The 25,218-nt window shown below is 38.3% G+C and overlaps 1 protein-coding gene across 8 annotated transcripts in view; it reads right to left on the bottom strand.

Moving 5' to 3' along the window:
- Positions 1 to 25,218, bottom strand: part of LOC113114762 (roundabout homolog 1-like) — a 260,076-nt gene that overhangs the window by 143,632 nt on the left and 91,226 nt on the right. Inside the window, exon 1 of one of the 8 annotated variants that reach the window (XM_026281739.1) lies at positions 17,695 to 18,500. The exons of the other annotated variants lie outside the window; for them this stretch is intronic. Within the exon in view, the coding sequence (XP_026137524.1) occupies positions 17,695 to 17,752 (58 nt within the window). The 5' untranslated portion in view covers positions 17,753 to 18,500. Of the gene's footprint in view, positions 1 to 17,694; positions 18,501 to 25,218 lie in introns of those variants that run through there. 8 annotated transcript variants of the gene reach the window in all.

A 25,218-nucleotide genomic window follows, 5' to 3' on the forward strand; every position in this document is an offset into this window, starting at 1 on the left:
TATTGACCAGGCTCAGCCCTGCTCAGCTTCAGGGTGATATGGCTGTGGTGGGGCTTGGTGAGCATAACACACTTTCTCTCTCTCTCTCTCTCTCTCTCTCTCTCTCTCTCTCTCTATCTCCACTATGCAATCAAATCCTGACGGATAAGATCAACTTCCTGTTGATGTGTTAATGTGTCACGAACGCAGATACTTTACTCTTGTCTATTTGTGTGTGCTCTGCAGTAAAAATCTCTCTATCTTTCCTTATCACGACAGAGGAGATAAAGAAATGAGCCTCAAGTATTCAAAGGCCTTAATGAAGCTCAAAATTCCCGTTTCCTGCAAACATGCCCTGTAGCACAGCGCTGAAACAAAGAAGAGCCTGAGTCACCACACAGGACTGCTCTGCTGCTTCAGAATCGCTTTCAGTCACAGCTGGCCCAACTCTGATAGGAGTATATGAGCACTGATAAGACACACGCACCACAGAGGGCTGTGGCCTATATGTAACACAATTAATTGGTGATTAGCAGGCCATTTAGTGGGATTTATTGGGCAAGATAAGCACAGGGTGTGCATTCGGCCTTTCCACAGAGATAGCTTAGCAACACCTGTACTAGTCGTAAAACGGAGTCAAAGAGTCGTAAAAAACAGAGGGTGGATCTGCTTGAATGCTAGAGATCGATGAACTCAACAGTATTCAGATACAGAAATTGAATGATCAAATGTAAAATAGCAATGCATATTCTTCACCGTGTACATCCTAAATTAAATCTAATAAATATGTTCAAGTTTAAAGTGTTTTTATCTATGTGTTTTGTTTGTTGTTTGTTTGTTTGATGAAATTCATTGGTTCTGTGAACCAATATACCGTTATACATCCATTTTCTTTCTCAACCGTTTACCTTCACCTAAACCATAAGCAAATGTGTTTACAAGGATACTTGAAGAGACATGCATTTTGACATAATTCCGTGCTTATGTGTCATTTCATTCACAAATAGACACAGATGTGAACGGAATCCGATGTTCACGTTCATCTGTGTGGCTCTCAAGGACGCGACGCAACAAAATACTATAGAACCCATTATAATCAGTGATGCTGTCTACACTGGATGTGGCGCGGCATGACACAAATCCCCGACAGTAAACTGATGCCTCGTTATCTTTATGACGTACTGACACAAAGTTCAAATGATTTGCAAAGGTTGCTTTGTCGTGCACAGTGTAGATAGACTTTGGGGTCGTTTACATGTCCCGCTTTTACGCGCCACTTTCTCCTGCTTTCCAAAGCATTCGGAAGCTTGTGCTTTTGTGGAGTTTGGCACTACTAAGCAACTGTGACCTGCGCTGTCAACAGCGACCCATAAATTTTAAGAAATGATCAATGGATTTCCAACGCTTGCAGTAGCTCTGCTACTAAATTCATGAATAAATGGGTATCGTGTCCAGTGTAGATACTGAGACTCTGTGAGCAAAGAAAACAATCAGTAAAAAATAACGATCAGTATACTAAACATCACACCATCCTGAAATGTGACTATCGTGGATATGCACATCGCGATATCAATGAAGAAACGATATATCGTGCAGTCCTACTACTAAATACAAATATTCAACAAAATAAGAAATTGCTAAATAAGAAATAAAAAGTGTTAATTAAAAAAAAGAAAAATAATAAGAAGAAATAAATAAATAATAGCAACAATAATAATATTAATACGTTTGCAGTACAACTGTAAAATTGCAATAATAAAATAAAAATTAGTTTGTGTGGAGCATCATTTACTGCAATCTGAGTTACTGAAAACACCAAGACATTAGATGCTCACATATAGTAAAAAAAAATAATAAAGGTGCTGCACTTCACTCTGAAACATTCAATGCATATTTTCCCTTTGAAAATGTCAATGCATACATTTAATTAATTTTGCCTTAATATAGTTTTTTTTACTCAATTTAAAACATAAATATTTTATTAATTAACGTTAGCCTTGACAAACTCTAGACATTCAGATTCAGTTTTATTTTGCATTCGAAACATTGCCAACATCAGCACAGGCTTGCTAGGGGTTGAGTTGAGATGGCATTCACCGTATCAATGAGCTCAGAAAGTGACAAAACCAGTAAAATGCTTAGTCAAAGTCCTAAAATTCTCCCTTACAGTCTGACAGCTTCGTAAAGTACAATCTGACAGTTTACGATAGTAATGGACAGAAAAAAGCTACACTGTATATGCCCGACTTAAGATCAGAGGGCTCCGAAAAGTGAGCTGCCACTCTCTGTCATTTGACGTTATTCAAGAAAGCGCCACTGAAGCTCTTCAGAACGCAGACGCCAGGCCTCATATTTCAAACTCAGAATTCGCATCACGACCTCAGCCGAAACATCCATCCTCACGAGTCCCATCTGGGGCCGGCGGAGGATTTCGGAAACAAAAGCGAGGAGAGGAAGGCCTCTGTCAGCTGTGAAACAGATCCGCAGGGTCTCCTCTGGCTGTGGGGGTCAGGGGCAGCCCGGAGAGAGAAGCAGGGCTCCTCTGGGAGACAGCGGCCCATCATGCCCAGGGGCCCCCCAGTCTGGAGGGCTGAAACAATAAGAGTAGTCTTTCTGCCTCTGGCTCCAGTCAATCTCAACAGACACCCCGAAACAGATGGAGAACGGCTGAGGCTTTCCTCAGAGAAGATGACGCTGAATGTGTACAGTGACAGTGTGTAAGTGATGTGTGACACTCAGAAGTCATTCTGAATATCACTGCTGCTGTATGAGACCTGACGATCAAGGCTCTGTACTGCACACTAAACTCTTTACTATTTTTTTACCAATTACTTTTTTTTAATTACTTTAATTTTTTACAAATTTTTTTAACCAGATATTTCTGATAAAAAGATAACGTGACTCAAAATTTGGTGATAATACATTAATATGACTGTGGAATTAATTAATTAAAATAATATTTGTAATATCACTAAAATATTTAACAAAATAAGAAATTACTAAGTGTAAATAAAAATAAAAAAAATCGAGCATTTAAGAAAAATCTGAGATACTGAAAACACCAGTCATGTGCCGCTTAAGTTTAAAAGAACACAATGACGTGCTTTTCTCTGAAACATGCAACACATATCTCTATAAAACAAACAGCATTAAAACATCACATATTACGCAAAAAAAAATAAGATAGTAAGTCTAAAATGTATTCGTAATAAGAAAAATCTAAATTTTCGACCATTATTTGTAATATTAACCATATATTATCTAGATTTTTTTTTCACTTTCTTTTAAGAAAATGTGAGTGGTTTACCCATGAAAGTAACAAAACATTTCAAAAAGCTATCTCTTTGTCACATGACCTCTTAGTGTGCATGGTGACATCCAGTTATCATATCTACAATAAAATAGATTACTTTGATGTAAAAACTTTTTGCATTCTGATCAAATGTTGAGTCAAAAATGTGTCGAGAAAACACAACTTACATTATTTAAAGTTGAAATTATAGATCATCCATAAAATTACTTGTATGTATGGTTTACATGTTAGAATTGTGCATACTACGCACTTTATACATACTCAGATACTCAGAACTGTACAAATAGAATGAAATCAAAAATACAGATTATGATGAGAGATATTTTGGTCAAACTAGTCTTATATGTGGCAAAAAAAATGTGTAAAAAATATGTGGCATTATGCCACTGTCAGGCAATACAAAATCTTCGACGTATACTGGCATCTTGTGAATGACAAATCAGAAAAAGAGATGTATGAAGGTGTCATATTCCTCACATATAAATAATTTACCTGTCGTCCTCATGTCCTCACCCTCAGAAAATTCACAGCAGCAGGATTCGGCTGCTTGTTAGTGGATGAGGGCGACCACGTCAGTTTAGATACAGCAGTGGACGAAATAATCTGAGTTGCTCGTGTCACACAGAGATGCTGTCACTCTTCCTCACTGCTGCTGACAATTAAATCAGCCCCTCATGTGTATATTTACGAGACCCCTCAGTGTGTGAAAACACTTTTATTCTCTGGGGACGGCTGTGATGCCTGTCCTACAGTATCTCCACTAGGCGCATGCAAAACAACGGTATCTGCAATTAAACTCGGGACAGCATGCAGGCTGAAGATCCAGTGTGTGTGTGTGTGTGTGTGTGGTGAAGAGATTTAGAGTCACACTGGGAGATGTGTGAGTGAAGCGCTCTGCCAATTACATCTTGTTTTTGTTTTTCCCCATTGAGGGAAAGCCGAGTGACTTTGACCAATGTTTCCACTGTATATCAGGACAACTCCCACTTGCAGGAGAACCACACACGAGAATAAATTAAGAGCGTTAAACATTCATTTCCCAACAGAGGATGTTCTAGTCGTTTAAATAGACTTCACAAAGCCATGCCAAAAAACGCAGGCCAAATTCCCATCAACTCAGCGGGATGGAGCAAGTGCATCTCAAAGTTTCACCTCCCAATCCAACTAAGCTGGCAACTTTTCATTCTATTAAATTTTTAATATGAAAAAAAAAAAAAACTCCTAGCACTGATTTAAACAGGAGTAGAAATAAAATGGATTTAACTTGCTAAACTGGATTGTTTTTGTGTGTGTGTGAATCAGTACTTGCCAATCATTCAAATAAGTTTAAATGGTTTGCTTCAATAAACTGATTAATATCTCAATGACAACACTAATTGAATTAAATAACTTGAATTAGATCAAACTGTCCGCATCTATAAACTGCTACATTCATTAAATATTCTGAATGTACTTGGCAAAAAATGCCTGTTTTGTTGAAATGGAAGGTCCTGATAGAAAACTCTATCTATACCTACTCAAAATATATGTGTACCAACTCTTAATCTGGCCTTGAGCTCTTTCCATTTTTGCATACTGTACTGCACCATGTATCCAAGGACAATTAGAACAGAATTTGATTCAACAGCAGATCTGAGTCTTCCCAAGGTCAAGCTTCCTCTCTGTGTTTTTTCCTGTTCCAGTCTCACCTCTTAGAGGGAAGACAACTTGACCCGAGCCCTCACTTGGCACCATCAACTCGTAGATGAATATGGCACTCAGGGATCCAAGCCAAGACAGAAAAAACAACAACTTCTGTAAAGTTGCCAGAAACATAAGCATGGCAGGCAAAGAGGCTGGGGGAAAAAAAGTTGAATGCCTTTTAAATATCATTTAGGAGATGGCAGATGAGATTGCAGTGTAATGGAAGTTGGATAACATATCACCTTTATCTGATGGCTTACGGCCTATAACGTTTTTTGGGAGAACGTACATGACAAGGACACGGGATGCCGGTAGGAGTGCCTCAGGGTTCGCTACTGGGTCACACAAGTGTGATTACAGGTTGGCGTGTGAATCACAGTTAATATTTCAACCCTGAAAAGAAGACTTTACTCGAATGAGTGCTTAAACCTAGTGTTTAACAGCTGATAGGACTGGGGAATTCCAGATAATCTGATGAGCACATCATTCTGTGGATCACTGATATTGAATCTCTGACTCTTTACGTCTTTATGACTGCATGTTGTGTAATATAACTTTACGACCGTAATTCTTTGCGGATTATTCAAAGAGATCGAAACTGTGAGCGGCGGATTCCTTTTAAAGTCCAGACGTCCAATGCTTTGAAGACTGACACTCTACCCGGTAAGCATCAAATCCGGATAGCCACGCCTGAGATGTCACGACACCATCTGTTCCCTCTCCAGTTGCTTGAGAACACATAAAAAAAGCAAGACTGCATTTACAACACGCAACTTCCTGCCTGCCCGTAATTACTCGGGAGCTCCCGTGAATGTCGTACATCCCCTGAGGATGCCACTTCAACACGTCTGACATTTCTCCTCTCAATTAAAATCCCTCTTTTATGCCACATATAAAGATTTGTGTGTGGCAGACTAAACGCTGCCAATCATCACTGCGAGCACGACGAGGTTTTCTATCCAGCATGCATTAAAACCCTCACATTAGCATAAGTTTGTCCCATGCATGCCAAGCAAACATGTTTCACGTCAAGATCACTGGAACGAAATATAGCTAAAACGGCGCTAAACATGAGCCTAATGGCTGGTTTATTTTTATAAATAAATTGCAGGGTGCCACAAAGCTTAAAAAGTGTCTGTGCTGACTCATTTCTTGCGGTCGAGGAACATGGCAACCATGCAAAGTTAACATTCTGGTATCTCCAACCAAGGACGAGGAGCATGAGAAAGTGATTATTAAGATAATAATTATTATTGTTGAGACTAAAAGTAGGGGAAGAAAACAAAAATCAAGTCTGAAAATTAGCTGTGATGCCGCAAGCTTTCAAAGTGATATACAGCCAGAGGAACGCAGGGCTGCAATAATCCTTAGCATAGCAGCAGAAGTGCCCACACTAGGGACCTTCGCCAGACAGCTTGTCTTACATTAGCAAAGCACAGGCCAACCCGAAATCTGAGCATGTGGAACAGTTTCTCTAGTGAGGACTCTAATGCCAAGCCAAAATCCTTTGTTTCAGTTAGCGACAACAATAGGTGTAAGAGCAGTTCACAGATTAGGACAGAATCTGTTTGGCTAGCAGCCAGAGAGCGCTAGCATTATACTATTAGGGCTTTTATTGTTGCACAGACCTCAAATATCTGAGAACAGTGTGAACAAAGCCTCAGGAACATAGAATTTGTTCTGCTTGGTTTCTGATAACCGTGCAAATGCTGTAAGTGAGCCAAATTGGGGGGGGGGGGGGGTTGGTTTGGTAAATTGGATTAATTATAATCTATACTCATGAACAACACTTTTGACAACTTTGATAGAATTAATTTTTTGAAAGACTTTGTTAACAGAATTAGCTGCACATCTGCCATTGTATTTGTCACTTCATGTATATGCAAAATCTTTAAGTATATTAAATGCAAATCTGCATCTTAAATTCACTACATGAATTTCACAGAATTTTGCACAAAATCACATGCGATTTTTGAGTAGTCTTGAAAAATGTGAATGTAAACCCAACGTTTCACATGTGTTGATATGTTTTTACATGCAAAGTTCAGATGATCTGATTAAATGTGACTATGCATGTTTAAAAACTTAAAAACATTAAATTCATGTTAACGTTCAACACGCAAAATTCACATTACAGTAATTTACACAAAATCAAATTATTTTTGTATGGTTTTAGAACATTTGACCTTTAAATCCAAAAGTTTTGTATGTGATGGCCTCAAATGTTCTAAAATAAAATTTCAAGTGTTAATGTTATTAATGTGAATTTAATGTTTGTTTTTTTTCTGTAACTTCTTTAAAAGCATTTATACATCTTTACACTTTATACATGCACAACATTAAATTCGCATTGTGCTCAAAATCAAACTATTGCAGAATATTTAATATGCTAACTCAATGTTTCACAATTTAACATGGTTTTACATGTAAAGTTAAAGCTTCAAATGAGTTTTTCTTTAAAAAAATTTAATACATTTAAAATTGATCTATATTTGGTTGAAAATGTATATAGCTGACTTTATCTTAATGCACTTAATATTAAGCTCACCACACAAAATCTGCATTAATTTACACAAAATTCCAACTACCATTGTGTTGTTTTTGACTCTAAAAGCCAAATATTTAACCAATGTTTTGGTTTGACATAAATGTCAAATCTCAAATAATCTGAATACAACTTTTGAGAGACCAGACTGATATGATCATATGCAAGTTCTGTTGTACACACTTTGTTGAGCAAATACATCAAATTCCTTTACTTCTCAATGGTTATACTCTAGAGATGATAGCACATCATATAGTAGCTCCTTAGCTACAATTTCAAGGTCAAGCCTTGGATAATAACGCCTCTTGGAGGACTTGTCTGCCTGGGGAGCTCGCTATTCTGCTTTACACCCTGTCTGCTCTGGGATTAGCCCTGGGGCAAGGAGCTCTTCCAGATTCTGATCAAGCCTCTCACTCAACTGGCATGAAAGCTTCTTCATCAGCAGGTAAAGCATCCCAGCATGAGGTGGGAAATCAAAGAATACCAAGTTTATATGAGAGTCTGGGCCTGAGACAATCTTAAAAATCATTGACATCACTTATATCAGTGCCTGCCAAACTGTATCAAACGGATGTGGTCCACTTGCAAATGAGCAAATTTTTTGTATTCCACAGCCTTGGTTTCCTGTAGAAGCCCAATTAGACTGGGCAGAGTTACAAATAGGAGGGGGAGGGCTGAAAAGGCCCCGTAATTGAGGAAAATCACTTACCCACAATGCAACAGGGCTGAGGGGGATCAAAGGTAGCCTGTGTATATGTGAAGGTGAACAAACCGGGAGGGGGAGGAGGGTCCATGTTTTCAAATCTACTAATTAGCGGAGCCTCTTTTTCCTTGCTAATTTAATTCCCTTCTCTCCAGTCTTTTGATTGTGCTCTCCCCACCAGACCGACACCTCCAAAAGAGAGCGTTAGCATTTCAAAAGTGTATCCAGGCTTTCCCAAATAGAATGGTCACTAGGAAGCTGATCCTGTGAGGAAAGAGAATGAGGTGGAAAGGGAGGGGGATTCAGAGAAGGAATGGCCTTCAACGCCATCTTTCAGATTCCAAAAGCACTAGGTTTTAGGTTGTAAAATGAGCCACAGAAAGCGTACAGCTCATCCAACCCAATAAAGGCTGAGATGGGATAACTTGAGCCCAAAGTGGGTTCTGCTGAGCACTGCAAAAAATGCCAAAATACGGATGTGTCTCTTTGTACAAGACAAATCCATATAATAACAATCTTTCCAAATAATACGTGCACATGCATTTAGTTTTCACTATGATGGGTTCCCCGAAAAACCTTTCTTCTTAAAAGAAGATGTTAAAGTTTCTTCATGGAACCACCAATGGCAATAAAGAACCTTCATTTTTAAGAATGTATAAAAGCCTACAAGCTCATCCAACCTAACAAATGCCCAAATAGAGTACTTTTTTATTATTATTATTATTTTGTACAAAATAAATCCATAAATCACAATCTTCCCAAATAATGCATTAATGCATTTACTTTCCGTCCAAAGGAATATGTAAAAAATCTCTGATTTTACACTTTTGCACTTTTTGTTTCAAGTTCCCCAAATAACCTTCCAATGAACAGTTCTTAAAAGAAACATTATTTCCCTTGTGTGAAAAACATTTTAATAAACTAAAGAACCTTTTTTCCACACATAAAGAACCTTTTGTCCAATTAAAAGGTTCTTCAAGGAACCACAGATGCCAATAAAGAACCATTATTTTAAATAATGTAGACGAAATGTGAGATGTAAAAGTGGCAGAAAAGCAGCTCTTTGCTGTTTATGTTTTTGGACAGAGCTCAGTCTGCTTTTTTACTCCCTGGGGAAGCTATTGTGGACCCCGAGTCCTTCATGAAAAGCCCCTCCCCTTTCTCTGGGCCTAACAATTACCCCGTTGAGACGACACAATGCATGAACCCCGTGTCAGCCCCCACTGGGCTTTTCTGCGTGTCGGCTTGCTTTATCTGTCAAAGGCAATGCACTAACCGACAACAAAAAGGCAAGTCTTAAAAACAGTCAAAATAAGGGGGGGGGCAGTGACAGCATTAGGATAGTGTTAGAAAAGCTGGGGGAAAAATGTGCAGTGTTGTGCAATAAGGCACTTGAGTGGTTTTGGAACATTTAGAATGCTAACCCAATGTTCACATGCGTTTGCAAAGTTCAAATGTGATTACCATGATCAATTTTACATTCACATTCAATTTGTGTTTGACATGTAAACCCAGTGTTTCACATGTGACGCAAATGTCAAGAAAATGTAAAATCTTTAAACATACATTAAATGTAGATTAAGTTCACCACATGAAATCCACATTAATCTGCTTAAAATCCCACTAGAAAAGCCTTAAAAATAGTGCAATATTGCCCATATTTCCTTTGAATTACAGATAAACAAACATTGAGTCGAGATGACACAGATTTTTCGGTCTAATCACAACCGTATGTTCCAGTTCCACTCATTTTCATTTTGAATAGATAGCGATCTAAGCCAAGAGCCACCGTAAACACTCCTTTTCCCTATAATCTTGGTCTCAAAAGCCTCCCAGACCCATCGAAGCATCAAAAACGCCCCCTTTCCAACCTTTAAACGTCATTCCAGCGTCTCTTACAATCTCGCAGCTCATTCCCAGACAGTCCGACGCAGCGAGCACCGCAGCGCATCGCTCTTTACCCTTCATCACCACGCTGGCCCTGTGACAGCCCAAGGGGTACGCTTGCATTCCTCAAGGGTTTCAAATACCACAAGAGTGCTGGGAGATATAAACAGGGGGACGCGGTCACAGGAAAGGACGTCCCAAGGGCTTTGAATCAAACCCATATGAGGCATCAAGTCCCTGTGAAGCGTTTATCACTGGGAGCGCTGCTTCAATAAGTATCGATGTCGAATTAATCTGTTAATTAATCAAATTAAACAGCTCTCACATGCTCATTAAAGGTTAAGAATGAGAACCCAATCGGTAGAACGGCATGGAGATAGTAAAAAATAAACACAAGGTATGGAACCCTGTCTAGCCATCCCGCCCAGCAAGAGTCTGTATAGATTTGTAAATCCACCATCGCCCCCTAATCCCAAGCACCATGTCGTTTAATTCCGCCTAATTAGGCTTAGGCAGACGTTAATTGGGATTTAGGTGAACGTGGCGCACACAGCTCAGTGGGCGCTGTCATTTTTCACAGGTGTGTGAGGATCAGGGTTACTAATCCCTTGGCCTGTTCTCAAAGACTACTTCCTGATGGGAAATCGCCACAACTACTGGTGTTTTTTGTCAAAATTGGCTTTCCCCCCCGATATCGTTATTAGTATTGCTGTAGCTGCTGATGATATTCTTATTACCGTTATTATTGCAAGGGCGACCACGCATGGATTTCATCATCTAGAAATCATTTCATTACACCATATTGTGAATCGCCAAGGCCAGCGTGCAGGTCCAGAGTGGAGAGAGAGAGAAGGAGCGCCGGAGACAGATCCATCGCTCACCTGTGAGAACAGAGGTCATTAATTGGCCTCCAGTTCCTGCTGTGCCCCATCAGACACTGACAATTTATTATCTGCACTTAGGAGACCATCTATCCCAAATTCCACCATGCCACATCGCAGGGGGTTCATCTGATGGATTCCTTCGTGCTTTCTTTTTGTTTCTTACTCTCTTTCTCTCTCTCTGTTTAGCCGCCTTACATATATGGACACACCCACTCTGAGGATCAGAGAACATGTGCGGCACTTGGAGAGGATGCAAATACCCTGTGCTTCCTTTTAGGACCGCCCATTTAACCTATATCTCACACAAACATGTACAGTTTTATCTTGTTGAGTTTACAGTCTCTGCTTCCTGGCTCAACCTGTTTGATTGACAATGAAGTGCAAAGATGATGAAAGGTACGCCTCAACGATTTTTACAAAAAATTGAAGGACATGCCTTTTACATTGACCAATTATTTTACAATTTTCTGTAAAATAATGCTTCTTTGATCATATAAACTGAAAGAATACATTGAATCTGTGTACATATAATGTTTCTGTCACACCAAGACGATTTAAAGCAATCTTACTGAAAAAAAATAAGCTCACTGAAAAATGTGTAAATATTAAATGAATTTTTTTTTATCAACACCAAGCTTGAAATCGAGATATTCTGTGCAGTCGCTGAAATAATATTATATAACAAGCTGCATGCATAAAATAATTTGTCAATTCTGATTAAAACAGCTTAAGATGTTACAATAAAAATCTAAGTTAACTGTTATAAGTGCTAGTGAATTAAGGTCTCCTAACTAACATAATTATTATTTTTTTAATTATAATAATTTTCAAAAAACGTTCATACTTTTTCATTAATTATTATTACTTATTATATATATATATATATATATATATATATATATATATATATATATATATATGTGTGTATATATATATGTGTGTATATATATATATATATATATATATATATATATATATATATATATATATATATACATATATATACAAAATTATAAAAACATTTATGTTTATTTTGAAAAATTTCTAAAAAATTACATTCAACAGTGTCTTCAAAGGTAATCTAAATGTAAAAAACTGCGGAAAGAAGCTTGCATAATTTTTTTAATTCTAAAAGATGTTTCATTGTTAAGAGTAAATATCTTAAGATGTTACAATAAAAAACTTTTACATGCTAGTGAATATAGAACTCAAACTATCATTATTAAAATTGTAAAATTATAATTATTTAAATATATTATAATATTTTGGCATTTATTATAACTAAATTATATATTTATATATATAATTGTTACAATTTATATTTATTTTTACATTTGCTAAAAAAACTACATTCAACAGCAAAGGTAATAAAGATGTAAAAACAGAGTAAAGGAACATGCATCATTTCTAAAATGTAAATATATTGCCATTATTGGACATTTTGCAAGATTGCATATTGAAATATTCATGCATGAAGTATTGGTAGCATATTTTCAGCCACTTTATATTTCTACAGTCTCAAATTTGTCCTCAACACAAGCCTCTTGTCACGGCCTTAAAATCTCGATTTGCTGTTTTATCAATTAAGGATTGCATCTTTGGGTTAAGCGCCGCCGATTTTCGGAGGTCATGGAAGAGCTGGTAAATTCTTGACAGATGACATTCGAGCCTCTAATAGGGACAGTTTGACGTACAGTAATAAAACGGGCTCCTGCGGTGAGACATGAATCAGGGCCACATGACGGATGTGCTCTGTCTTAACTATCATTTCCCAGCCTCACAACAGCCATGAGCTAATCAGCAAGTCCTCACAGGCCTCACTGTACAACAGACAATGATTAGAACAACACCATCATTCATTGTCACAAGCAGAAAACACTGCTCAGTAGCCAGAAATCAACACCAACTTCTCATATGTCAACGCTCTTTGGCAAAAACATCCGGTTCCTCGCTCAATCTACAGTTGGGATTGTCGCCATGTCCTTCAACGGCACTTGAAATCTTCCAGCTGACTGTAAGCACGGCGGTTAAGACTCGAATCACGAACGCCGTTGCTGACTGTGCCAAAACACAAGCCGTCCTTGACACGGTTGTGTTCAGATCTAATGATAGCACATACTTTTACAATGCCTAGCATAATTACAGAGCTCTGTACCTGAACGCAACCGGGAAGAGTTTGTGTTTCTCCATCTCTCAGGAAGATGAGCCCTACCATGAAGTTCAAACCGTGACCCTTGACCTTTCTCCCTGCGGGTGCTTGTTAAAGCGCTACACTGTTTCCTCAAAGCGCAGATGCCTCTCAGCAGTGGTGCGGCTCACAGCTAATTCTCGGAGCGACTCCAATCCAATATAAGCAAGGCACATGGGAAAGGAATCCATGCTTTCCCCCGAATTAATTTCCTTGGTGAAATACGACTTCATTCGACAATCCTCCTCTCTGTTTCAGCTCACTGATAGACATGATTTAAGCTGTTTATTTCTGATTACATTAATCAAGCAATCACTTCATCTTGTAATCACGAGCTGACGTAAAAAGTCTGTAATTTGTTGCCTTATGTTTTATTTATACGGTTGCAGTTGTAAATTCATCTAGTTACTCTCATTCTCTCTCTCACTCTCTTTTCTATGTATGTATGTAGAATTGCACAATATAATCACAGAAAGTAATCCAATTGTTAAGCTGAAGTGTGGCATTTAGGCACCAAACACAATTCTTTAAATAGGTTTTATCTGCCATTGGACAGGCAAACAGATAGCCCTGCCCAAAACTCATGCTATTGGTTGAACCAGTGATCGATGGTCAGGATGCTCAAGCAAACTGCGATTATTAATTAGCTAATTAATTGAAGGGATCCTTCACCCATAAAAATTAAAATTCTGTTACCAGTTACTCACCCTCAAACCTGTAATTTTATGAGCACAAACAAAAATATCATGAAGAATGCAACCAAACAATTGCTGGTGGCCATTGACTTGCATAGTTTGGGGGATAAACTACTATGGAAGTCAATGGCTAACTGCAACTGTTTTGTTAACAACACTCTTCAAAATATCTTCTTGTGTTCAATGGAAGAAAGAAATTCAAAGAAGGTTCGGAACAACATTATGATAAAATTTTCATTTTGAAGTAAACAATCTCTTTAACACGGCTATTTTCAAGAAATTAACCGAGAAACGGCTCACTTGCTAGTAAATTTCACAAAGAATTACAAAGAATCTGCAAACATTGTAGTATACATGAAATATTGAAATAGAAAGACTGAAATAGTATTTCCTTTTAAAAGGTACTCCAATAATCTTTGTTTATTTACAGCTCAGAAAAATCAGTTTTTGCAGTGCTGTTGTCTCTGCATATAAGCTAAATGACAAGAAAGCATTTTAAAAGTACTTAAAAGTGACACACTTGAGTTTAAAGCTATAATATTCTTCCAGGTTTTAACTTGAACACAATTACTTCAGACTCAACGATAATCACAGAGCAAACTGAGGCAATAAAATAAAGCAATCAACGATTTAAGTCATAAACCAGACTGTCTCTTTAAATCACGGTGTTAAAGCAGCATTGCAAACAGACCCATTCACAGTCAATGGGACCTGGCTGACAGGGAAGTTTCCTCAAAGTAGCAAGCATGCAGTGAGCACCAGGTCTATGCTGACATGCCCGAAAACCCAAAGAGAAAGGAATCCAGTTAAATCTGTGACAGAGTTACCAGGTTTGCAGATAAAAAAAGGGTCATAGTTTGGTTTAGCAGAGCTTTAGTCAGTTATTTCTGAAGAAAGAGGATCAGGGGCAACGTCAACCGGGATTATGCAGGTCTATTACATTCGGCTTAAGGTTTCTGTCAAAATCTCTGCTCAGAGCAGTTCCACCCGGGCCTGCCAGAGGCTGGAAACTGAAGGAGGGACAGTGATCTCAGATTGAGGTGGTCTAGGCACAGCTATGGGATGGTTTAAACCAAGCGGGCGATCAGAATGTTGAATGTAAAAATAATAATGATGCAAAAAAAACTTCAAGAGCCAAAGTGAACTTTGCCTAAATGCTTGGTTAAAGCAACAAATGATTTTCTTACTGACAAGAACAAGACAAACAGGTTTAGCATGACTACGAAACACATTAAGGAAGCAAGGCATCCACAATATAAGCTACCTTAACAGTAGTTAATCAGTTTTTTTTTTCTTAGCACCTTTAAAAACCAGGCTTGTAACAAGAAGACTTAAAAATACATTTCTACAGGGTTCCAACACTTCCTATCAAAGATTGACATGAGTTTTCCAGTCAAAACCAAGGGAGCGCTGTTTCTTACTAATGCTGACTGAAGTAAAAAATGACATCGGCTTTGATTTAGCATATTAACACTGGACCAACACTGCCAGGATAGCACCACAAAATAAGACAAACCCGTTCTCATTCTTCACTTTTCCCTGCACAAAAACTTTAAAAGCTAACGAGAATTAGCTAGCAGTTACTCAATGACAGGTTTTAACCCCTTTGCGTGCAAACATCGCTGACGGCCCCAGTTTATTATTGTTTCACTTTCACAGCACATTAAACATCACTGTCTTACTTCATCTGGACAAACTGTGCATCAATGGAAAGTTTAAAGACTCAAGCTTCGATATTTGACCAATATTTTGATAAAACATTGTTGCAGTGACAGATATTTAGTGATTTATGTCAGGAGTGCAAAATAATAAATCTGTATTATGCCACATTTTGAATAGAAATTCATAACTCACTCATATTCAGTCACGTCAAGAGCGGTTTATTTGTGTTCACATAGACTCACTGAACAGCGTCAATAAGGATTTATAGACCAAAGATGCATATCTGCGGAGATATATGGATATATTTACTGATGTTTACTTCATATTTCTTCAGACAGAATCGTCATTTCTATTCATTTTCCACGCATTTACGCGATCAGATGATAAACAGCCTCTCCCAGCGATCTGTGTATGTGTTTGCTGTGCCGGCAGCTCGTGCGGTGTGTGACTCAGACTCTGATTGGGTCTTTCAAACGTCAATCTAGAGTTTCATATCTGGACACCGCCCCATCGTGTCACATGCTTCCTGCACACTTCCTGGTAGTTATCTGGCCAAAACAACACTGAAACACCTCTGTACACACAAAATATCCGAATAATAAACCCGCGATTACGATAGTAAAGCTTGGTATGAGAATTTCTTGAGATCTGGGGCGTTTTTATAAAAAAAATCGAAAATGTACATCGGAAATGCTAACTTGTGCAGCGATGAAAAAGGCTACAAATAACATATTTTTACAACAGTAAACGACCAAATTCCACCCCTGATCGCTAAAGGAAGTTATTATAAACACTCGATCGGGGTTTAAAGTGAGTTTTGAGTAAAAGTGTACTAATAATTTCATAAATTGTCAGATGTAGCTTGATGCTAACGTTAGCACCAATGCTACTAATAGCAGGTGCTTTTCTTCTTCATAATGCATTTTTGTCTCAATAATTCACGTAAGGTCGTAAGAAAATGTTTTGTTGTATTTTTATAGTAAGACTTTTGATAAATAAGGGCTAAATGCAAACAGAGACTGAAGTGAGATTGCTGCTTTGTGTCTTTGTAAAGCCTGAAAAACCACAATCAAGGCTAATAAAGGTGGAATAAAAACAAAAGAATAATGATAAAAGAATAATGCGGATAATGTGTCATACCTGGCGGAGGTGTGAAAGACTCGTTTGGTGAGAACAAAACAATCATGAAACGGGCAGTTTTCACAGCCAAACACACATATAAAACACACATCAGTGTTTACATGTGAGATCTTACAGAGATGACAAGGGCCATAAATCAATCTGATTAGCCTTCTTTAAAAACACACATGACATGGCCTTAGAAAATATTTAATAAAATTCACAGTTTTACAGATTCGATTATGAAATTTTTTATGAAGTCTTGGAAGACTTGTGGCCTTAGCTACACTGTGTTTTCAAACTCATTTCCTACATCAACATTTTTTTAAATACATTTAAAACATATGTTTTTAATATTTTTATTTTTGTTTTTATGTTTGAGCTTATATATCTCTATTATCATAACAGTCTGAGTGATTCTGATTCCTGAACAGTAAACTTTAAAGTGTCAGCTTTGTGAACATATGTTGAATATGTATCTAGTCAGAAAGAATCATGAGCAGAAACCTTTTTATTTTGGGTATGTAATTTCGGTCTCCATGCCAAAAAAGGGGGGTTACTAGTAAGGGGTTAAATGCACAGCAAATAAAAGTTACGCCTCATGCACAGTTCTTGGACAGGCCACTAATGCTCTCATATGCTTCACTTAAGTCTGCGGAAACATCGTGATCTTAAAGCAAAGTAAACGTTTTGATTCTTAAGCAAGCATGCCAAGATAATGCCTTTCAGTGAGTACTACTGTTACATTAGCAGAGCATGATAAATGAGGGGATAGTGTTCAAAAATAACTTCCTGATCATTTCGCCAACTAGGTAATGAGCATTTGAAAATGATACAGTAAAGTCAGATATAAAACAGAATCACATAAACGTGTACAAAATTAGGCTATATACGCAACTTATCAGCACAGTATTGAAAGACTCGCAAATGTCAAGCGTTCACCAAATTTCACTGGAACCATATAAAGTGGGTTTTTTTTTTTTTACTTTGCAGAAAGTGCTCGTTCAAAATATATTATTCAACTAAAAGTACGTACCTGTGCAAACGTGTATAAATGCGATAAATAGCACGAATCCAAAAACTCTCCCCTTCATCGTTCAAATATTCGCGTTTAGGGAAATGTGTGTAATCCGCAAGAAAAAAAAAAAGATAACAATAAATCAGAGTTTTGTGCGTTTTTGATCCTTCATATCCAAATGCAATATATATTTTCCAGAATACTCGAGTGTTCCGCAAATTCGCAGCTTTTTTTTTCTTTAAAGGTCTCTGTTGATCTGATAGTAATCCAGTTTATATGTATTCAAACACGCACTCCATGAGTCCAAAATGAATGAAAAGCTCGAAATCAGTCGTAAAAAGTTTATTTTTAAAAGACCTCCAAAAAAAGAATAATTCTGCAAGCGCAGAGTTGATCACTTTGTATCCGCTGATCGCATCCCAAAAGATCCCATAGAAAGCCAGTGAAAAGAAACGAACTCGAACTCTTTTCCAAAGTTCTAAATGTAATGAGGTCCCCAGCCTAGAAAAGCGACCAGTGTCACATCGTTCAGAAACAACATGAATAAGTCATTTCGAGCTCAGAAACTTCAGTTTCCAATGGAACAGCAGAAGCTGATGCTGAAGAATTTGCTGACTGAAGTCCATTGGATGTAGATCACTTCCACTTTTCCATTGCTTTTTAAATTCAAATGTAATTCCAATATTTCCCCTCTGTTGTTTTTACATCTTCTTTCAGTTTTTCCCTCAGTGTTTCAATATTTGGATCTATGCATTGAGGTCCCCGTCACTTCGGGCTGAGGGGATTTGAAACAACGGTACTTCATTCAAACAGCATGAATAGTAAGCGGCATGGTATGTCCCAGGCTCCCCCTCCGAGGACTGAACAATGGATTGCTCCTAGGGAGAATTAACCTCAGTGTTGCCAGTTCCGCTTATAATCGACATGCTTTTTATTTATGTATTTTTAGAAAGTCTTTTCATAAAACGTGTGCACTTCTCATTTCCCAAATGTGTAAAACGACTAACATTTAGTAATTAATTATAGTAACTTGTATTTGCTTGATTATAAAAAAATCACAGTGTAATTTAACACATAAAATAAACGAGTTATCTAATAGAATGTTTACAAATTTACATTAAAAAAAATAACTGTATCAAACTCGGAGAACAAACACAAAAGGACCCCATGCTTTTGCTTCGATCCATATTAATTCCATACATTAGCCATGTAGGTCATTTTAAATATTATTGTAAAATAATATATTATTGAAAATACATTTTATATAACTGATTTAAAATGCAATTTAACACAATACAGACCCATTTGGTGTATTTTATGCAAGTTTATGCTACAATAAAGCAGATTAATTAAATCAAGTTATAAAATTGTACAGTTTTCCAAAGAGATCTGGCAACACTGATTAACCTCTTCAGCGCGGCTTCGCCTGTGAAAGAAACGTTTCCCTCAAGGCAAGTATGTGTTTGATCAAACTTTAATGAATTTACATTTTAAAAGACATTCCCCGCTTTGGTGGAACAGAATAATTTGCTCTTAATTATTTTAAAAAGCGACGCAGTTATGTGGATTTACTGAGTAGTTTATTTGCATATCTATTGGAAAGGCTTGATTCAAACGTGTTCGTGTGCGGGTTTGTCTTTATCTACAAAATTGCATTTGTTGAACTCGTAAGCCTCTACTAAGGTTGTGATTTATTATTGTTTTATGTTTTACATAAGAAAAGATCTTTCGAAGGAGGACCTGTATAGGGATGTGTGACTCCACATTCATCTTGCACGCCAGCGCCATGCGTAACCCAACAGCGCCCTCTGCTGGTCTCCACTACACTGCAGCCGATTTCACAGAGAGTTTAGAATACAAAAAAATACAGCTATATGAACATAATTAGACATATTTTGGGGACTTTTTTTTTTACAATTGTATACCTTAAATCTAAAATTCCATTATTATTATTATTATCAATGTCTGTTTGCATGTGTTCCTATACCTCATTTTCCTTCATTGGCCCTGTTGCACAAATCTGTTGCAGACACATGCTTTTCTCATCTAAATTCACTTCAGCTCCAGTGAACTCACAAAACAGAATGTAATCAAATAATCCACCACAACAAATATACTAACAAACAGACAAAATGCAATTTGGAGTAAAATCCACAATCTTTTGCATAGCCGGAAATATTTCCTCTGAGCCACATCAGTATATGCTCAAGTAAATCATATCTAAAGGACAGTGAAAACCAAAAAGGGCTGTGATTGATTACAATTTTAATTGCAACTTAATACAAATTCTAATATATACTGTTATACCAGTGAAAATTGGACTTCTACACATTCTTCATTCTGTGTAGTCTCCAAATATTCGGATAATTATTAAAACTAAATAATAAATGCCATGGGAACTATGTAGTGACAAAAAAAATATACATTTTCTTTTTAGATTCTTCACCACAAATACGCTTTCTTTTTCAAGTCACCCATTAGATTCAAAGGTTTTTAACTTCACAATCAAATTTATTAACATTTGAACATCTGAAACAAATGCAGTGCAGTGTGTCTAATCTTTCCCCTGGTAGTATGCCACAAAAACATGATAACCCACCCCCCATAAAAAAACACTAAACAGGCATAGCTCTAAACTACTAAACAACAGTCCATTGACATCAAGCTTCCCCTAACATTGTGACATCTCCATCTCGAAGTTTCCTGACCTTCACTAGTCCAGAGTTGTGTCAAACAGTCTCATACTGGTGGCTATGGCAGTTTAATGCTGAGGAGACAGAAGAGTGCGTCCAACATCTGAGCCAAATATCCATCCTTCACCTGTCCTCTAAGAACACAGAAGGACAGCCAAACTACAATTCTCCTGTTCCTCTACATCAAACCTCCAGTGTAGCATTTCCAGAACCCACAAAAACTGACCTCACTGATTTAACATATTGTTCATTTGAGTGCTAAACCCTCATCAAAAGAGCTCAACATTTCTTAGCAGCATGAAACAACTTAAAATCAGCGTACAAGCATAAAACTCCAGGCATAATTCAGTGCTAATCTAACCCTCATGTCCGACACATGCATTTCATGTGAACTTACTCTGGAAGAGCTGGGAGCATTTATGCGCCTTGCTGTTGTGATGACGAGGAGTCGCGGGGCCGTGATGGGCTCCTAACGAGCTTCCTCGTAGACGCTTGCACCAGTGGTTTGATGGGTTCCTGAGGCTTGCATGGCGAGGAACTCCTGGAGTTTCTCCATGTTGGACACTCATCATAACGAACATTGCCAAAACAGAAACGACCAGAGTAATGGGCTCCATGGAGTATTTGAAAGAGTATTACAGTATTTAAAAATGTGCTAAATGAGGCTGGTAAATGAATATCTACTTTAACACACCATCTTTCCTTTATCAGATGACCTTCTGGGATCCAGGAGCTATCCAAAAAAAAATACAATTCGCTATGTATTGTAACTCCAGACCTGTTTTTAATCCCAGTCTTCCCTGAAATCAAATGAAACCTCCTCACTCCCTGTCACGGATGGTTTATTTCTTATCTGGTGATGATGGAACTTTTTTAATGAGCCAAGCTCAAACAGAGACACTATAGATAATGTGGTCAGCGAGGGACACTCCCCTTTTCCGGATTTCAATATCTTACACATAATAACCTTTATCCTGTTTGCTCTGTTTGATATTCAAAGCAAGGTTTGGTGGATATTCTCTCTATTCTTGTGATGCCTCTGTGTGGGTAAGAGAAAAAGGGGTCCCTTTCGGACACCATGCTGGGGCGTCCCTTTCAACGTGGACGGACCCCCCTCATCAACCCTGGGCTGTGTCGGTATGGGGGCGAGGGTTTGACACACGCAGCGAGCCGGAGAGAAACACATTCCCTCTCCCCCTGACTAAGACTATTTTATGCCTCCTTTTCAAGCAGCATCACCTAACAAAACAGCCAAGACTAAAACAAAAACATTCTCCAAGAACAATCCTCCCCATATAGAGAAGAAAAGCTCGCTTTCCAAACATGAAAGAGGAAAATGTCACATTTTTATCTCATCGGGGAGGGGAGTAGTGCATCTTGGGATTTTATTCAGGAAAGCCTGGGCCAAGATTTAAGGGGTGTTTTGCAGATTTGTTTGTTAACACTGCAATAACCAGCTTAAACTTATATAAATAAGTAATTTAGTTATATATTCAGTTGGATCAATCCATAAGAACAAAATCATGTCTGCCTGTCTGCCATAATGCATACAGAGAAACTCCATACGGGCACTGACAAATCTGTTTGGACCTCCGATGAGGAGTGAATCCTGTGAGGACGTCACTGAGATTCTGCCCTTAGACCTCTGACACGAGGCCACATCGGCTGGGAAACACTGTGGGGCGCTAAGTGCTACCCTGTCATTCTCAGAGATTCCTCCAAGCAGAAAACTTCCGTGACTTGTCAGCCTGGCTAAAAAACAACCAAGCTGGATTTGGGCGATCTCTCAGGACATCTTTAGCGCAAGTGTTGTCTCTGGGAAAGAATGTCTCTTGGAAGGCCATCTGGGTTGCAACCAGGATACGGTTCAACCGCAGATTCACGTTAAAATATCACCCCCCAAAACAAAAAAATAATTTATTCAGTGCTGAGAACTTTTAAAGGAAAAAAAACTATACAAAGGTGACAGAGCTACACATTTATTGGGCAAACAATAGAAGGCAAAAATAAATCCAACAGGAAAGCACACAAAGAACGAAGGGCTAGAATTGTACGAAAACAGCATAAAAAGGACATTCTCCTCATTCATTACAAACCCCGTGTTGTGCTTTCAGAAATGGGGGTGGATGGGTTGAGCTGAACAAATCTGTTTCTGTTTTGTCATTCAGAGAGGCCCTCCGTGCAGAACCCACTAACAAATAACATTACAAAAAAAAAAAGACAAGATGGCAAAATGAGGGAAATGCAAAAGAACGTGAGAGCTTTGCATTACGCCATAATTGGGAGACACAAAAGCTTGGCTAGCGGGTAAACAGGCTGTTGCATTTCCGCTTGCCTGCGTGGGCTGAATCCCCTTTAGCACCTAGTATCTTTTTTAGAGACAGAGACACTAGAATCTGACTGAGACATGAAAATGGTGAAGATCGCAATTAAAACTGCATGACAATATGAATTTGTGTCTCATCTGTGTATTGATAAAACTACCGGACTGAACTGGTGGTTTCCCATATGCTGTGAGCCGACATCTAATTTGCACACTGCCATGCATGAGTGCACAAGGAGTAACAGACCGACAGGATCCAGATACATTAACAAAAAAACAATGGTGTTTCGGATGACTATGGGACTTTTCAGCTTGTCCCAATCTCTAACTAGCTTCATCAGAAAGAAGCACGTCACCCTGCTCTTTCCGTATCCTTTATGCAGACTGGCAAGAACAAGATGCATTGTGTTTTCATGCTTAATTGGCTTAATTGGTTTACTGGTTGGGGAGGCTTAAATGAAAGGAGAAGCTGTCTAAGAGAAACCGAGCCAAGTAGTGCCTTTGTCTTTGGCTTCAATGTGCCCTCCCCACCTTCACAACGGGGGATTCAACCAATCGGTGCCTTTCAAGCTGTTGGACAAGACCCTCACCAGCAGTCCTCCTGAATTATTAACGTAGCCCCGCAAAGCAAGAGCGGGAACAAACCTGGGGAACTTTATACTACACTGCAGCAAGGACAACTGGATATTATTTAATCAAAGCATGTATGTATCCTGAGTAATGATTAAAACATGACTGTGCAGAAAGCATAAGTGGCACTTTTGCTGATTGTTCCCACATTACTCTTGATACAAACACAGGGTCTTACAAAAAAAACTGGTATTAACGGTCAATCTTTGGGATGAAAGAAAGATGTCGTTACACAGCAATGCACAAGAGTTGTGCATCTAAAGTTTGGTTTGCCTTTGCAAATGTGTGATTCTCGACAGTTGCCTCCATCCATTTTCCAGTTTAAAAAACCCAAGAAACCAAGATGCTGCATTTAAATCAACACCAAAAAATTGAGTCTCAAATGGAGTCTAAAATATTAATTCTAATAGACTGAAGCAAGTATGGCTTTTGACTGGTTAGAATGACCCAACCGGAGAAACAAATATATTGAAAACCCTGCACTTCAATTTGATTTGATTGGTTTAGAAATTCACACCATGCTTCCTTCTGGTTTATAGAGAAAGTGATAAATTCTTGAGCATTTACTTTCCAAATCACATTGGCGTACAAAAACATCTGCTACTGTATTTGTAAATTCATATATTTCCCTCAAGTGGATTTATTTGCACCACAAACTGGTGGATTTACATGGCCTAACACCTGGAACTCACATATGATACGGATCTCTACAGTAATGGCCAAAAAAGTTACTTTTCAACTCACTCTCCTTCCCACATGCTCCAACGTCCAATCTCTCAAACTTCTTACATTCCTTCTCTCACGTCCTCTGCTTTTAAAAGCACGTCCTTCCTCCGACAGAAACACTGCAAGGGTTCTTTCTGTCTCCCTGCTGCCGTCAGCTGCCAAAACACGCAGGTTGCAGCGATGAGCACTATAAATATGATGTACAGCTTATGCGGTGCCACTGACCTCACAACACGCGCCGAAGGAGTGCGGGGGAGCAGGTGCCATGCAGATTTATGACACTCAGTGAGAACTTTCACCCTCTGCGTACTCTCATGCCCCAGCAAGCAGAGAGTCCGGCCTGTGATGACTGAACACATTCACTGCTCCATGGCAAAACAGCATGTGGGAGAAATACAGTGTGAATATAAAATGTGCAAATGTTTGGATGCACTTTCACAACTTTGCCTATGGCAACTGGCACTTCTGAAAGTTCTCCAGCCACCCCCTTGTTTGGGAAGTTTTGGAGAATTCTAAAGTAGTGTGGTTGAGTTATTCAAGGATTTTTTTGGGTGATTTTTCTGTCGTATTCAAATAAACTGATGGAGGTTGTCTGTCTGTGGAAATTGCATTTTAAATATAGCATTGCTACTGATTGGCTTGTCAGATGTGCATCAGAATTTTTCTAAGATACATGTCAGCATTTCCAGCAAGAGATATTTATTCATTTTTAAATCTGCAAATCGGGTCTAAACTCATTTGACAGTCATGAGGGGACCATATGGACCCCCAGACTCAACACAAAAATGGAGGCGTTGAACTTTCTTTTTCCTCTCATCTTATTTCCTTCAGGAAAGTGCATACCACTTATGACTCAAGCTTAAAAATGACTGCTTCCTTGAAATTTTGAAAGCCATTTAATCTTGTATACCAAATGGCGCTTAGCTAGCACTTGGCAACGCAGAGACCATTTTTGTATTCCTTCACCCATACTAATCTCAGCTACAATAATAAACAAATTTAAATTCTTTATCCCATGCCAAACATGTTGCAGAATAAAGAGAAGCTCAGCACCACCAGCTTCTTATCTCAAACTAGTCCTCTCTTTTCTTTCTCCACAGCACTCCAGTCACTCTTGACAGAATTAGCCTGGTTCAGCATTGAGAGTTTAGCCTGATGGCCCTATTTCCT

This window comes from Carassius auratus, chromosome 15 (assembly GCF_003368295.1).
Source record: "Carassius auratus strain Wakin chromosome 15, ASM336829v1, whole genome shotgun sequence".
Classification (NCBI taxonomy): domain Eukaryota; kingdom Metazoa; phylum Chordata; class Actinopteri; order Cypriniformes; family Cyprinidae; genus Carassius; species Carassius auratus.